At 44.0% G+C, this 14,745-nt stretch overlaps 1 protein-coding gene across 8 annotated transcripts in view; it reads right to left on the reverse strand.

Annotated features, from left to right (window-relative positions):
* TYW1B (tRNA-yW synthesizing protein 1 homolog B) overlaps positions 1 to 14,745 on the reverse strand; it is a 109,794-nt gene that overhangs the window by 66,559 nt on the left and 28,490 nt on the right. For 6 of the 8 annotated variants that reach the window (XM_075169022.1, XM_075169020.1, XM_075169019.1 and 3 more), the window contains 2 exons: positions 10,669 to 10,721; positions 7,906 to 8,024 (listed from right to left, as the gene is read on the reverse strand). In XM_075169022.1, coding sequence (XP_075025123.1) covers positions 7,906 to 8,024; positions 10,669 to 10,721 — 172 coding nt within the window. Of the gene's footprint in view, positions 1 to 4,972; positions 5,931 to 7,905; positions 8,025 to 10,668; positions 10,722 to 14,745 lie in introns of those variants that run through there. The other 2 variants (XM_075169026.1, XM_075169028.1) reach the window with 2 other exon arrangements.

Genomic DNA, 14,745 nt, shown 5'->3' on the forward strand with positions numbered 1-14,745 from the left:
TGGGTATAAAGTATCATTTACTCCAGGGATCAACTGATTGATGTTGATACCTGGTGGTGAAGATGAAGGTGGAGAAACACTGGTGGCAGTGATCATGAAAGGACAGAGCACATCGCTCCCAGGAAGGGACGGGAGGGAAAGAGCAGAACAAAACCAAGAGAGTTCAAGAAAGCAGACTTCAGTGAACCCTGAGAACCGGCAGGTGAGATCCCAGAGGAGAAGAGTTTAAGGGCAAAGGAGTTCAGGAGAACTGGCAGGTTTTTTAAACCCTATTACGACAGAAGTGCAAACTGCGGCAATAAAAAGCAAAGATACGAAGAGCAGCAAGAAACCAATCTGGCAGAATCACAGGCTCTTCTGCAACCTTGCAATCCTCCAGCTGAAAATAAAAGGAAGAGCAGAAGAACACAGGGTCATAATCAGAAAGGTCAAGGCAGAAAATCAGATACAAGTAGCAAAGGACATACAAAAGGGCTAGCAAGAAAGACCTTCCTATAATGATGTGAGAAGTAAGACGAAGACCAAGGAAAAAGCTTGTCCACTACACAAGCAAACAATGTTTAACGTTTCTCTGTGATGACAAGAAACCTGTTTGCACCTTTTCTTCTACTTTCTCCTGATGGCAATGGGAAGAACCCAGATTGGACTAGGAAGAGGACAGGTTAGAGACATTTAATCTAAATGAAATGTTTTCACTAGGATGGTTACACTCACCCCAGAGCACGCTGGATGAATTGGCTGACAGTATCAGAGTCGCTAGCAACAAGCTGAAAGTTTGTGAGGAGCATGTAAAAGTGATTTAAAACACATCGGAAAAGTGCAGATGCAATGCCCACTTTAGCAGGAGCCAAAGATTTCTATACCAGCCCCTCTTAACTTCCAGTTCCTCAGGACATACTGCATTAAATAAGTGTTTATGAGCCCCAGACCACAGCACTGAGATAGGTAACAGCCAACACGAACCTGCTGAGAACGTTTCATGCCAAGACCATCATTGGTCCTTGTAGGCAAAGGGAAAGGAGAAGAGGTTGAGCTTTTGACACCATCTTACCCAATATTCTCATAATTTGCCCACAGAAACGCTCTGTGATAGCACTGTTTTGTAAGACAGCACAAATCAGGGTGGAAAACTTGAATCAAAGATTAGTCACCACTGGTTCAGTGGGACACTAGATCTATCCCAAAAGGCATCTGCAGGGTTGTGTCCTGGACTGGTCCTATTCAGCAGCTCCCAAGAGTTGAATGATGGCTCAGGAGGCAGGCTTACCACACCTGAGGTGGAACCAACCTGGCTGGAGATGCAAACTCAGGGAGGACAACGTGCAATTAAAAAAAATCACCATGTTTTTGGTATTACATAGTCATAACTTGCATTTGACTGCAAAATGCCTTTGCGGGGATAAAGACTTGAAGTCTCTCAGATTTACTTTCTACAAATCAGATGACACTTCAAAAAGAAAAAGAAAGAGAAGCTTTGATAGGAACAACAATTAAAAAACCCCTACCTAGACTGCTGTCTGAGGAAGAGGAACACGATGTCTCTATAGAAATCTCATGTAAAATAACAGACAATTATTTCTCATGTTGCTCTGAGCAATATTTTTCTTTAGCTGCAGAAATAAGAAAAATAATGGTTTATTATGAATAAATTCAGGAAGAGAAAAAAGCTTTTCAAAAGGTATGGAATTATTCCTAAATGCTGATAAATTTAAACAATTTTAGAGAAGAAAAAAATTGGGGAAATAAGGCTGAAGTCCAATGTTTGGATATCTGAACATCCAAAGAAAACTCTCATTACAAAATGACAAAATATTCAATATTTTCAAAAGAAAATTTGGACTTAGTTCTCATATTTTAAAATCAACTTAAATAAAAAGATTTTTCAGAAACAGGTGAAAAAGCCCAAAATGAATTGATGACTTTTAGATTAAACAAAATAAATCCACCTATAACTTCTACATTTTCACTAAGAGTGCATTGCAGCTGAACCCTCACTAACTTCCTAAGGTTTTTCAAATCAGCTGCTCAATCAAAATCAATTTAGTCTTCTCCTTGTGAGATTACTTGGTCACATTACAACACCTGGCAGCAACTCATAATAGTACCCACAGTGAGGACTTTAGACCAGGTTGGTCTTGCCAGTTCCTCTGAACTGAGAGAGAGCTGAACTTCAGAAGACTTTTAGAAGAACCCATTTCTGGTACTGGCACTGGTGCTGGGCACTGGTGAGGCTGCACCTCGAATCCTGTGTTCAGTTTTGGGCCCCTCACTCCAAGAAGGACATGGAGGTGCTGAAGCGTGTCCAGAGGAGGGCAATGAAGCTGGTGAAGGGCCTGGAGCACAAGTCTGATGGGGAGCGGCTGAGGGAACTGGGGGTGTTCAGCCTGGAGAAGAGGAGGCTGAGGGGAGACCTCATCGCGCTCTACAACTGCCTGAAAGGAGGTTGTAGCGAGGTGGGGGTTGGTCTCTTCTCCCAAGTAACCAGCGATAGGACAAGAGGAAATGGCCTCAAGTTGCACCAAGGGAGGTTTAGATTGAACATTAGGAAAAATTTCTTTACTGAAAGAGTGGTCAGGCCTTGGAACAGGCTGCCCAGGGAAGTGGTGGAGTCACCATCCCTGGAGGAATTTAAAAGACGTGTAGATGTGGCGCTTAGGGACATGGTTTAGTGGTGGACTTGGCAGTGTTAGGTATACAATCGGACTCGATAATCTTAAAGGTCTTTTTCAACCTAAATGATTCTATGATTCTTTTCTAACTCACACTTTTGAAATCTTAAGGATGGAAGACGCCCCATACTGAAAAACTACATACCAACTCTAAGAACTGGTCACTTTTTTTAAGACGAGCACAGGTTCTAGAAAGGCAGGCAATGCTGAGCACCTCCCAGAAGTCTGCCCTGGGCTTGTGTCAACGTATTTCATTCCTTCCCAACGAACCACGCTCAGCACAGTCTCAAAGATTATTTCAAAACTAGCTTGTGTGTCAGGATGTACGAGGCTGCTTTTAAAACCATGATCACTCCATCACCTTACTGGTTACCATAACTGGGTACCAAGTCACCAACCACCTGCAGCAACTATTAAGACACATGTGAGCATTTCATAGCCAATAACCTGCTTATATTCACTACTGATGCCATAAATACGTAAACTAATAATAACAACTACAAAAGCGTTCAACGAGTCCAAGACCAGGAAAACGCGCACTGCTATGAGATGAAAAGCATAGATTTCAATCCCTGTAAGTTGCTAGCAGGGTACTTCTTCTTCCTATCATAACCCTTTTGCATAACAGGAACGAAAATACTGCCCACTGCGCAGTGCAAGCCGGGAATCCTCACACGGCGGATACTACTTTGGGGACTAAGTGCGTTTACAGTGACCTTACCCCACGCTGCTGTGCCTGATTTGGCAAAACAGTGTCTAACCAATACCGAGAGCCACCCCGGGCAGCGCACCCTCTTGCACAGTACTGAGCAACTGATGCAACCCCATCCTGCGCAAACATCGAGCACCAACTGCATTGCCAGCGCCTTAGCCATGTGCCAACGCTCCCGCGAGCGGGCACATAAGCACCCAGCCGAGACAGTCACCAGGGTCTGCTCCCACCTCGCCTGGTGGGCCACATTAACATTTTCTCCTCGAAATGCCTCCGATTATTACAGTGCTGGCAGACAGCATAAAGAACCAAGATTTTTTTTTTTTACCATTGACAGGGGCATGAACCAGCTATATTCTATGATGTCCTGTCCCCCACCCCATTTATATGGTTACTTCAAGAGCTCCTGGAAGACAGACAGGCTCAAAGGACAACAAACCAGTGAAGAATCAAATCTGAAGAAAACAATGAACCTTGGGTCACAATATATTAATTCTGTAAACAAAAAATAACGAAATTGAAACACTGGAAGAAGAGAGTATTAACTTAGCAGAACAAGGACGGGAGACTGGAGATGCAGAGAGACTCTCTGAGCTTTCAGGCTCAAGTTCTAAGTTTTACAAACCTGCAGTGTCAACCCCTTTGATATCATAATTTTTCACATTTCCCTGAAGAATTTAGCCTCTGGGGTCAAGTTACTTAATGAGAAGAAGCTTTTGTTTTAACCTATGTTTTCAGTTTCTTCTTAATTTTTTAAAGACGTTATTAAGTACCTCTCCTATGGGAGATTATTAATCTCTTCATTTTGCAGGGCTTACTGTGATCACTGGCTTTTGGCCACACACTTATTTAGATCGTCTGAACAGAACTTCAGCTGTTGTCTACTGAACAAGTTAAAGCTGAAACCTTCCAGTACAGGTATAAACATCATAGAGTTACAGAAGAAGAAATATGAACTAATTTCTTTATGGGATATTTCACTCTGTCTGGTTTGCCTCCTCCTCAGATGCAAAAATAATAAACCCTATTAATTTAAATCTTATTTAGCTGTTCCATCTCTCCACAGTAATTGATTGGGCTTTAGACACTCTGCCAGAAAACATAATCAAATCAGGTTTGCCTGGTGATTGTGCCGCAATACACCGTGTCAGAAAGCCTCGGTCCCCACACTTTCTCTAATTGATTAAAAGATTTGGTCACTTGCACATTTCCATTTAGACAATTAAGCTAAAGAGACACTACAAACACAGCGAGACCAGCTGAGAGCAATAACGGATAATGACAGACTCTTTTTGTAGTGAGAATTATGACTTAGGGATGTTGCAGTAATTAAGGTGTTTCTTTCCCCCCCCCCCCTTGCTCTTGATGCAACGGCCTCGGGAGTTGAACACAGCGCGATTGCTACCTGGCGGGGGGAACACCATGCGAATGAAGGACCTGCTTTTCCTGCCTTCCAAAGAAGCTGCCACGCTATAAACCTGCACCACCAAACTCTCAGCCAGCTCTCTGAAGGGGAGAGGCAGGGAAGCACGAGCCAGCAGTCACACCAGTAAGGGGGCACTGGCAGGCTTGATATCTACCATGGACGTACCGCTTCCAGGGACAAGGAGGAGAAGGAAGGTCTCCAGTGCAGAGTCAAGCTACATCTTTTACAAAACCCTAACTTTCTGAGTGTGTTTGGATGCTGGCTCCAGCCGTGATTCCTGGTTCAGGGCCAAAATGTGTCAGTCAGGACCAGCCAACTACGATGACATCCAATTTCCAGGGAAAGCGTCTGAACTACAGCATTTCTTGCCAAAGTGAGGAAGAGAAAACAAACAGGCTCCTTGGCCTTTTCCTCAGCAATCCTGGGAGAGCTGCAGTGGTTATGCAGTTGGAAACATTGGCAGACTCTACAAATGTCAAAATCCTGAAAGAAGAGATCAGGAAAAAAAAAGAAGAATCACAGCGGTCTTATCTGCAACTTGGTGTGCAGAGCTGCACGACGAGACCAGCAAGGGATAAAACCTGTATCAAAAACATTTTGCCAACAGCAGATCAAAACTATCACTTCGTACGTCTCCAACAGCACAGATAATAACCGCTAATAAGAAGGCAACATGCTTATCCTACCCAGCCAGCGGTGCCTGTGATTTTACATTTTACAATTACATTAAGAATCTGCAAGGCATGGTGGGTTTAAAATAAAAAAAAAAAAAATAGATAGATAGATAGTCCTGGCTGCAGGGTTTGTGAACTGTGCTGACATGCAACCGGTAGGGAGGAGGGTGGGTATGGAAGTCTCCTCTTCCTACACCAAATTAACCTGACCTGGCACAGCTCACAGACACGTGAAGGCTGTAGCAGCCCAAGCACGGGGTCTGAAAAAGCCACCAAAGCAGAGGAACCTTCTTTCAGTTCTGCTTTATGTCAAGCTTAACGTGTACATAAAGTGAACCTTGGAATGAGTCTTAAACTGAGCCTTAAGTCTTCCATCCCAGTAGAGGTCTGAGAAGAGAAGACAGACAGCTGCAGTCCATATGGAAAAGTCCAACAACTGCAACCCATTTCCCCCACGGAAGGTAAATAAACGAGAATATTTTTCAGCACAGTCCCCTGGAAAGCTGTTTCCTTGCATTCAGGTTGTTATCATTAGTAAAACAAGCATTCTAGCATTCATTATCATTAGGGCTACTGTTTCCAGGATTCCTCTTAGAAGTGACAAATGACAGCTACAGGATGACGAGTTAGAGGCACACAGAAGGTATCACACATGGTGATTTATCCCAATTACGGCACTTTTCAATTTACACTTGTTTGACTTCCCCGATTCAGTCCCATACTCCAGACACAGACTGCTGCTGCTAAGAAATACCAGAGTTGGGTCATTTTGAAGGGAAACAGTGTTAAATGGTCTGCAGTGCCATACTAGGAACAAAATGCCTCATTCTGGTGATGTTATTGCTTTCTATTTGGTGTTTATGTACCTTCTGTGTAGGGACAGAGGGATAATATGCATGGCAATCTTCTTCCTACTAGTACAGTCACCACTGCAGAATTAAATGCACCATTGCTAGCTGATACATTGGAACAAAGGAATGAGCAGTACATTTTTCTTCCCAGTCGTTAGATTGCTCTGAAGAAAAGCAGCAAAACTCGCACATTAAACATGCCATTTGCTGTGTCCTTTCGAGCCAGGATATGATGAAAGCCCATCAAGAGCACCAGTTAACATTTTGGTATAGACTCCCAAATGCAAACTTAACAGGATGACCAGTGTCTAGCACTTATACTTAACACTAACATGGGAGACAGCTTCAAAGTGCCTTCAAAATTATAGCAGTCCTTTTGCACTGATGCTGTCATTTAAATAGTCTCATGAAATATTTGCATTATTAAAACTTGAAGACTATGAGAGACAGAAAATGGGACTCAGAGGAATTTGGCTGTTTTCGCATGGAAATACTGGGATGTTGGATACTCAGGCTTAGGGATGGAATGGGTGTTATTGGCAGCCAGCCCCCTGGGGTAGGCATAAATACCAAAGGAAGCACAGCCCCCATGGTTTGAATGAGCTAGCAAGGCAGAAGACAAAAGAGCTCAAAGAATAACCTCCACGTCCTCCCACTCAGTACGCTTTCACGTCACTGCATTCACTTCTGCTGAGCCTCTCAGTCTCTCTCTCTCCGATCCCATCCTGCACTCCCCCAGCCTAGCAAAAACCTCCCTCGGAAATCCAGGCATTGCGGTGAGTAAGCAGTGCTAGAGCAGCTCACAGTTCAGATCCAGGCAAAGCTCGTTTCCTTTAGAGAATTAACAACGAAGTAATTCCTCTGAGAAAAGGAGTCACTTTACTGACTAAAATGGAAAGTCATTTATTAGCTACTGTTTTAGGAAGGCAACAGTTACTAAGTCATCACTTTTCACTCACTGAGAATGCAATTGAATTGGTGGGGGTGAGGGTACTTTAAATAAGAAAAATGGTCCAATTTCAAAACAAAAATACTCGTGCTGCTTAGCACCTTGATGGCTTTGCACGACATGAGCCAGCCCATGTTCTCCAGAGCACCAGGAGCCATGGGGAGTCTCAGACAGTGATCTTCAGAGGGAACCAAACCTCTGTGAAGCGCTTGGAGCAGGCGGCAGTGGAAATTGCAGGGCGGTAGACAGAGAGGTGTCCGTCTCCTGCCTCCCTGATTCCTCCTTCCACGGGTCTCCAGCTAGTCTGAACTTGCTGGGGCCCAAGACCTGGCTGCACAGGAGACGGTTCTAGGGGAGGTGGCGCTGGGGAGCCCCCAGATCCTCTTCAGCCTCTGAGCTGTGGAGCCCACCCACCCAGCTCACCCCCTGCCATCCCTGACCCACGGGCTCCACGGCTCTCAGAAGGGGAGGAGTACAGGTAGGAAGGGGGAGCAACGCTGCTCCCTTCCAAACCCTTCCTCCCCCAATTTCCAAGCGAAAAGGTCACACAGGTCTAGGTTTGAGGAACAGGAGAGGGACAGAGTGGAACAGAGCCCCCAAAGTAAAACTGCATCAGCATTTTACCTCCAGCAAAAGACACATTTGTTTGCACAAGCCAGGCTCGGCGTGGCCTCCATGCAGCGGTGGCTCTCAATTCCGTAAAACGTGTGTTTGTAGCAGCCTCCTCTGCCTCGAAGCATCGACTAACAGCAGAGAAAGACACATACAAATACCAAGAAAGTTAAAACACACCATCTGTAACCAAACTGAGTGCAAAGGTTTGAAATCTGCACCCTGAGCATAGCTGCAGTTTCCAGTCACTGGTAACTTCGGTGTTCGAAGTCACTTGTGACAGACATTGCAAGCGAGGCCACGGCTGCAGAGCAAGTCTGAATAATGACAGATGCAGAAAGAAATTCATAGCATGCAGATCAGTATACAGTCTGATTGTTTATATACGTCCTTACAGCAACAAGGCATTTATGATGTCAAATTTACAACTGTTTTAAAGGAGAGAAACTTTAACATAATCAATAACTTCTCACTTGCAACACCACAGCATAACAATGTGCTTTACTGAAGCTTTTAACTGAACCAGCCAACAAAAGAAAGCAGGTGAAGCCACTTAAGTTGCAAGAAATATTATTGTAAAAGCCCGCTAAAGAGTAACAAGGATCAATTTCAAGGCTGCACTACTGAACACTCAATTCTTTTCATTTGTCTAGTACAGTACTTCTTCTAGCACTAAATTAAATAAATACCCTGACCTTAGAAACCCTCATTCACACCAGTCAGCGGCTCCAGCAGAACCGCAGCAGCCTTCCCACTGGGATACCTCCTATTTAGCATGCAAGCTGCTGGGAGCAAAGACTCTCTTTCTTTATCTCAGTTAAATAATAATAAATGAGAAGGAATCTTCTCTACTCTCAAGAGAAGATTTGAAATATGACATAGCAACTTTTAATCTACCTTGCTCTACCTGAAGAGTCCTGGTGATCCAAGAGAAACTCTCCACTGAGCAGCAGGGAAAGAATATAGAGGTAACCCCTAACATATGCACAGCCTTGTTATACAGTTGGGAGATTAAACAAAATGGAAAATGCTCTTTATTCTACCCATCCCTCAAACAATAGAGATTTCAGAAGATTCACAAATTCTAGGACAGCAAGTTACATTTTGGATTTCATAAGACAGGCAAATCACACTCTTCCTAAAATTTGCAGGTTTTATGCTCTTTTCCCGAATATGACAGAACACAATCATTTTAATCTGAGATATCGCTATGAAACTCTACTTAATACTAATCCTTCTAGCCCTGCTCCTGCTTCCCGCTGATACAAATCTCAAACAAGCCTCCTGAAGATATTCACATATTGGTGTGACTCTGAGTCAAAGCCACTGCTTGTAACCAGTTTCAGCTCAATTTATTAGAACACTTTACGTTCAAATTCCTGCTTAAGCTAAAAATAGTATGGTCCTATCTAAGCACAGAGCTGCTCTTTATTTTGTGAAATGGCTTTACAGCGCTGCATTAAATTACGGTTCTTTAATAAAAATAGGTTCTCTGGTTATCTCTCTCAGTTATGGCATTGATGAAGTTTGACAAGTTTTTCTTTAAACATTTCATGGCCTTCTCTGACGCTAAAAATGATAGCAGAGAGAAGTATTTGTAAGAGTAAACAGCAGAAGCATCAGTGGGATCAGTACGTCTCACAAATATTCATGACAATACAGCAGTGGGCTCTTTAAACTGTTCACAAGAACAAGCCTTTTGATGAGACAGTTCATTGATACCAGGCATTTCAATAAGAAAACCTCACTGCAGCCACCCACTTCAGTGATTGCCATTCAAAGAGCTCTTTTCAAAAATAAACAAAGTTAATCATGCAGCAAAAGAGAGCCGAGAGACCACGGAACTGATCACTGCCACAGCGCAAGAATTAGAGATGTGCTGGCATTTTAATGAGGTGATGATTCCCATAGTTTATCATCCCACAAATGCTGAAGGCTTTAGTATGTTATATCAACGTTACTCCCCAAATGTATAAATAACATTAGAGACCAGCTTTCAACTTCTGAGCTTCCTGGGGACCTGCAAAGGACAGGCGAAACAATAAACATACTGAGGTGGCTGAAGTTTGTTCTGCAGAGCTCTGTGCCCCTGCTGGGAATGTTTTTAAGTCTGCAAACTACTTGAAAAGCTACTGGCTTACGTAGCCTACAATACACAACTGCAGGGCTTGGAGGATGACTTTTTTCATATATATGTGTACACACGCACATAACTATATACATACACACGCACTCCCACAGAGTAATCTTTAAAAAGTCCTAGCATTAAGAAGGGACAGTTACCTCGCTATCTAAATCTTACTTGACAAATGCTGAAAACCAGTGGAGGAGCACCGACTGTCGCAAACCAGATATATCAGTCACAGAACAACAGGTTCAAGTGCCCTCGCGCGCCCCTTCGAGTGTAATGACGGACTGTGTCATCTTTGTTTCAGAAGACCTCACACTGGTGAAGTAACCTTCCCACTTTTCTCTGCCGTGTTCTGCTCCTGCCATATATTGCAGTAAGCAGGAGATATTTTAGCAGACAGCAGAATAACAGGAAAAACAACAGAAAATGATGTTCCCAGCTCTTTGCCATGGTCGCATTCTCACTCTTCACAGCAGGATTTTAATAGCTTGAAATGCAAAACTACAGCTTGGAAGACAAAATTTGTTTTCATGCAAGTAATATCACATTTTTAAAGGATATTTCATCTGGAAATTGTAATACCTGAATAAGTGTCTAGCTTTTTTTTTTTCATTTATAAAATGAGGAAAGAAAAGAGTGCATACCTTTGTCCACCGGCAGAGCTTCACCCCAGAATGGCTTCCAATCAGCTTGTAACCTGAAAACAAGAAAGAAATCAAACCATCAATTTTAACTTACAATAATTGATGCCCAAAGCGTATCAATTGGTACACAAAATTATTAAGCATCACCGTCTCAATGCTGCTCCTCCCTGTTGGCCCCAAGGTGACACTGCCAAGACGTCAGTGCCCACCCACAGCACTCCCCATTTGATCCTGGGGGCCTGCACATTAGAGCAAAGGCCACGGCCACCCAAGGGACTGCGGCCAACTTGAAACCATTTCTCTTAACGGGAGATTTATTTATACTCCTCAGTCTTGTGTGAATCAGAGGGTGGCCACAAGACTTTTCCATGTAACAGAGGCAGACTAACAGGTCTAGCCCCGCGATGTGGGACATCTGCACTGACCCCAAGGGACGCACATGGAGGGAGCGGGACAGGGAGCCAGAAGCATCTCCCTGGCCCTAAGCAGCCACCCCAGGACCAACTCTGCCCCAGGACCGAGGAGACACATTCCCACTGCTCCTCAGCAGGTCTGACCAAGCCTGGAGAACGACATCTGACTCGCAGTGCAGTTGTGAGAGTGGAGGAAGAGAACTGAAAAGCAGGGCTCAGCTTGAACCCAAACTTCACAGGTTCACCAATTTCACCAATTCCATCTCCACTGGCCACGGTGGAGCCACAGTGAAGGAGCCGCTCCTCCGTGCCCAGAGAAAAGCTGATTTCACATCACTTCCCTGTTCCCCAGCCAAGATCAACACGATTTCATTTAAATTTATTGGTCCAGGAGGATTAATTCCACAACGTTCGTTAAGCACTAAGTACTATTATTACCCAAACTGCTTGAGTTGGGTTATTTTCCTCTTTGAAAAAAGTGCTTAGAGACCAATATGTCTGAAGGATTAAAAGTCACTTCAAAATCAGCATAAAAATAAGAGGGATTTGAGAAGTCTCACTGTGTCATTCACACAGTAGTGTTTATACGTCAATGGCCTGGTTGTCCCCAAACCCAGCACGTTTCAACTAGCCGCTTTAGGCTGATGTTTATATTCACACTTTCAAGGGAAATCAAATTTTAGGTAGCAAGTCTCCTTCCTGCCAACCAGCATGAACTTAACAGGGAAAAAAGCCTTCTGTTCAGCAGAACTGGCCTTCACCTCCTACAACAAAAGGTGGCACAATTACCCTCCCCTGCTCACTTGTCACCATGCGTCTCTTGCACAGCAAGGTCCCAGGGGAGTGCCACTGCACCCCAAAGTCCCCTCCACCTCCAAGGGCACCGAGCCAGCCAGGAACTACAGTGACAGCAGATGCCACAACAGCTGCACCAGCTCAAAATCAAACCATGTGAAGACACACATGGCTAACAAGGAATCACACAGCATCTAGAGCACACTGCTCTAGTTATTCTGCCATTTAAATCCAGCAGAGATCTGCCCAGGCTCCTCTTTCTTCTTGACCTGATGTTTGTTCCTGCCTCCTCACGCTGGCCCTAACCTTGCTGGGGGGTTAGGACATAGGCAATTCTAGCCTGATGGGTTCCCTGAGGTGACCCTCCAGGAGACTGTATGAACACTTGGGCCAGCACAGGGGAGGTGGCTGGCAGGACCGAGCAGTAGGGACCCCCTGTTAGACGGCAAAGGGACCAATTGCCAGATTAAGTGAGACTTTGGCAACCCCAGTGTCAGGCTGCTCCCATGTCCTGAGCTCCCTCTCCCCCTCCAGCTCAGTGGGAATGGACAATATTTCAACCTTTTCCTCCCTAAATGAATAACTCCAAGCCTCACAAGCACTTTCGGGGTTAAGCCAATATAGCAAGAAAGAACAAACTGCTGTAAGCCAAAAAGCCTTGGTATTTCATATAGCAGATCATCCAATCCTTTCCTGGAGAAAGACATCACTGTAACCCTGATCAGCACTTCTGACATGGAACTGAGACTCTCCAAAGCCACAAGCAATATTGGGGACACCTTTATCTAGGACTGGATGAAACCCAGAAGACCTTGTGGCAACTTCTGACCGACACTTGTCAGAGGCAAAGCCAAGTACGCACAACTGCATTTGGCTGTATCGCATCATCTCCCCCCACCCTGGGTCTGTCCTGCCTATTTCTTCTGCATTTCTTTGCGAACAGGCTTGTCCAGCAAGGTCTCGTCTCAACCAAGATCTCCCTGCTAGAATTCGTGTCCTCACAGGATTTCTTGACGAGCGTGGAAAAGGGTGATACATTCCTCCTCCCTCTAATAGAGCTGTCCAAGCCAGACTCTTTGCTGATGTCAACCAGCACAGCCCTGGCCATATTTTTTTCCATTTTTCAGAATCCAGCAACAGCATTCATGTAAGATTATTCTCTCACAGATCGGTTGTCAGTAGAAGTAATATGGCTGCTTTAAAATGGGTTTTAGATTAAAATTAAATTGGAAATAGGACATGCTTGCCCAGATCTGCTACTGAGTTGTTTGAGAGAAGAGAGGAAGCAGCTAAACAGAGCAAGGTGCCAAGCTCCGGAGCCCAAAGCTGCGGCATTTTCTCTTAAGTTACTTAAATCAACTTCCACCATGTGGAGCGCCTACAGCTTCCTATAAAGGCCAAGAAAATTGTACACGTTCAACATCAAAACAGAGTCTTAAAAACTTCAGCCAGCTTTAGTGATGAGAAGGGGTTTACTCATCTTGTTTGCTGCTGCCAGGAGTCACAGCTATGGTTACAGGAAGAAACAGCATATACTTGCAGAACTTCTTAAATGCACTGCACGAAGCTGCTGAACTCAGGCCTTCACTGTGTAAGCAACGCTGGTAGAAAGTGTGGTTCACAGCCATCGCGGTGAACACCGGTTGTGCTATGCTTTTTCAGACTTGGAAATTAGATAAAATATCAGCGACCAAGGCCAAACACTTTTTACACATCTACTCTAGGTGAGCAGAGTCCTTCCACCTCTGTAAAGCCTGTTTCTTCAAGTACTTGCTTCACTGCTGGCAAGTAACACAGGCAGCAAACCAATTCGGGCTAAAAGAAAGGGTTAAGCAAGAACCAAGCAGCACTGAGTTTCAAACCAAATATGGGAGAAAAGGTGTTCAAGAACTAGTCTGAGGGTCTTCTCAGTTCTCTTTCCACATCGCAGCTTCTGCTGAACAACCCTTTGGAAAGCTCAGGCTAGCTCATCTCCTCCATCAGCTTTGCCACAACTTCACTGGGGCTCTGCCAAGGCAAATGGTGGTTGAATCAAATCTTACTGGTGGCCCAGAAATCTGCACCTATGTACGCCAGGACTCACTGTGAACATATTCACTTCTTTGCTCTTAAGACATATTACTTGTGAGCAATAACTCTAAGTGGATATTTGGATACAACACTTTCCAAACAATACAGTGTGTTGTCTTGATGGGACTCTGCTCACAGTCCCTATGTATCTTCAGATACTAAGGCTGAACAAAACCAATCCATTTATTATTTCTACAGCCTAATATTCAAAGGATCCCTTAAATAATACGCAGGCTCAAAGTAATCAGCTCAATTCCTGACTAAAGGCACAACAATGTCTGATCAGAAGTCTGTGTGTTAGTTGATCCTGCTCTAGATGATAAATTGAATAACCTAGAAGCCTGCCAAACTTCACTGAAATTAAGTGTCATTTTTAACTATAATAAGACATGAATTAAGCTTTTAAGCAAGCTTTTGGGTGAAATGAGTGTTATCAGGCACTAACACTCGGCTGATAAACATTTGGTGATTGCTTACCCTGACAATCCAACCGGAGTTTAATAGACCACAGACAAACTTTTAACCAAAGAGATGGCCAGCATCGCAGATGGTGACTGCTCCATTGTCTGGGGCAAAACTGTTCTGCAACCATTTAACTACACTGCAGCATTTCAACTCAATCATGTAAATAATAGATTTAAAAGTCCACTCTCTGAAACTCAAAAAATTCATTGAGCCACTGAGACAGGACACTGCTATGTACATACCCATGTCATGTTCCACGATATCAAGGTATTCTGGTTGTGGTTTTGCTAGTTTACCAGTGCCCTACACATAACAAATCTTTCTAAGCTTCTGA

The sequence above is a fragment of the Calonectris borealis genome, chromosome 19 (assembly GCF_964195595.1).
Source record: "Calonectris borealis chromosome 19, bCalBor7.hap1.2, whole genome shotgun sequence".
Lineage (NCBI taxonomy): Eukaryota > Metazoa > Chordata > Aves > Procellariiformes > Procellariidae > Calonectris > Calonectris borealis.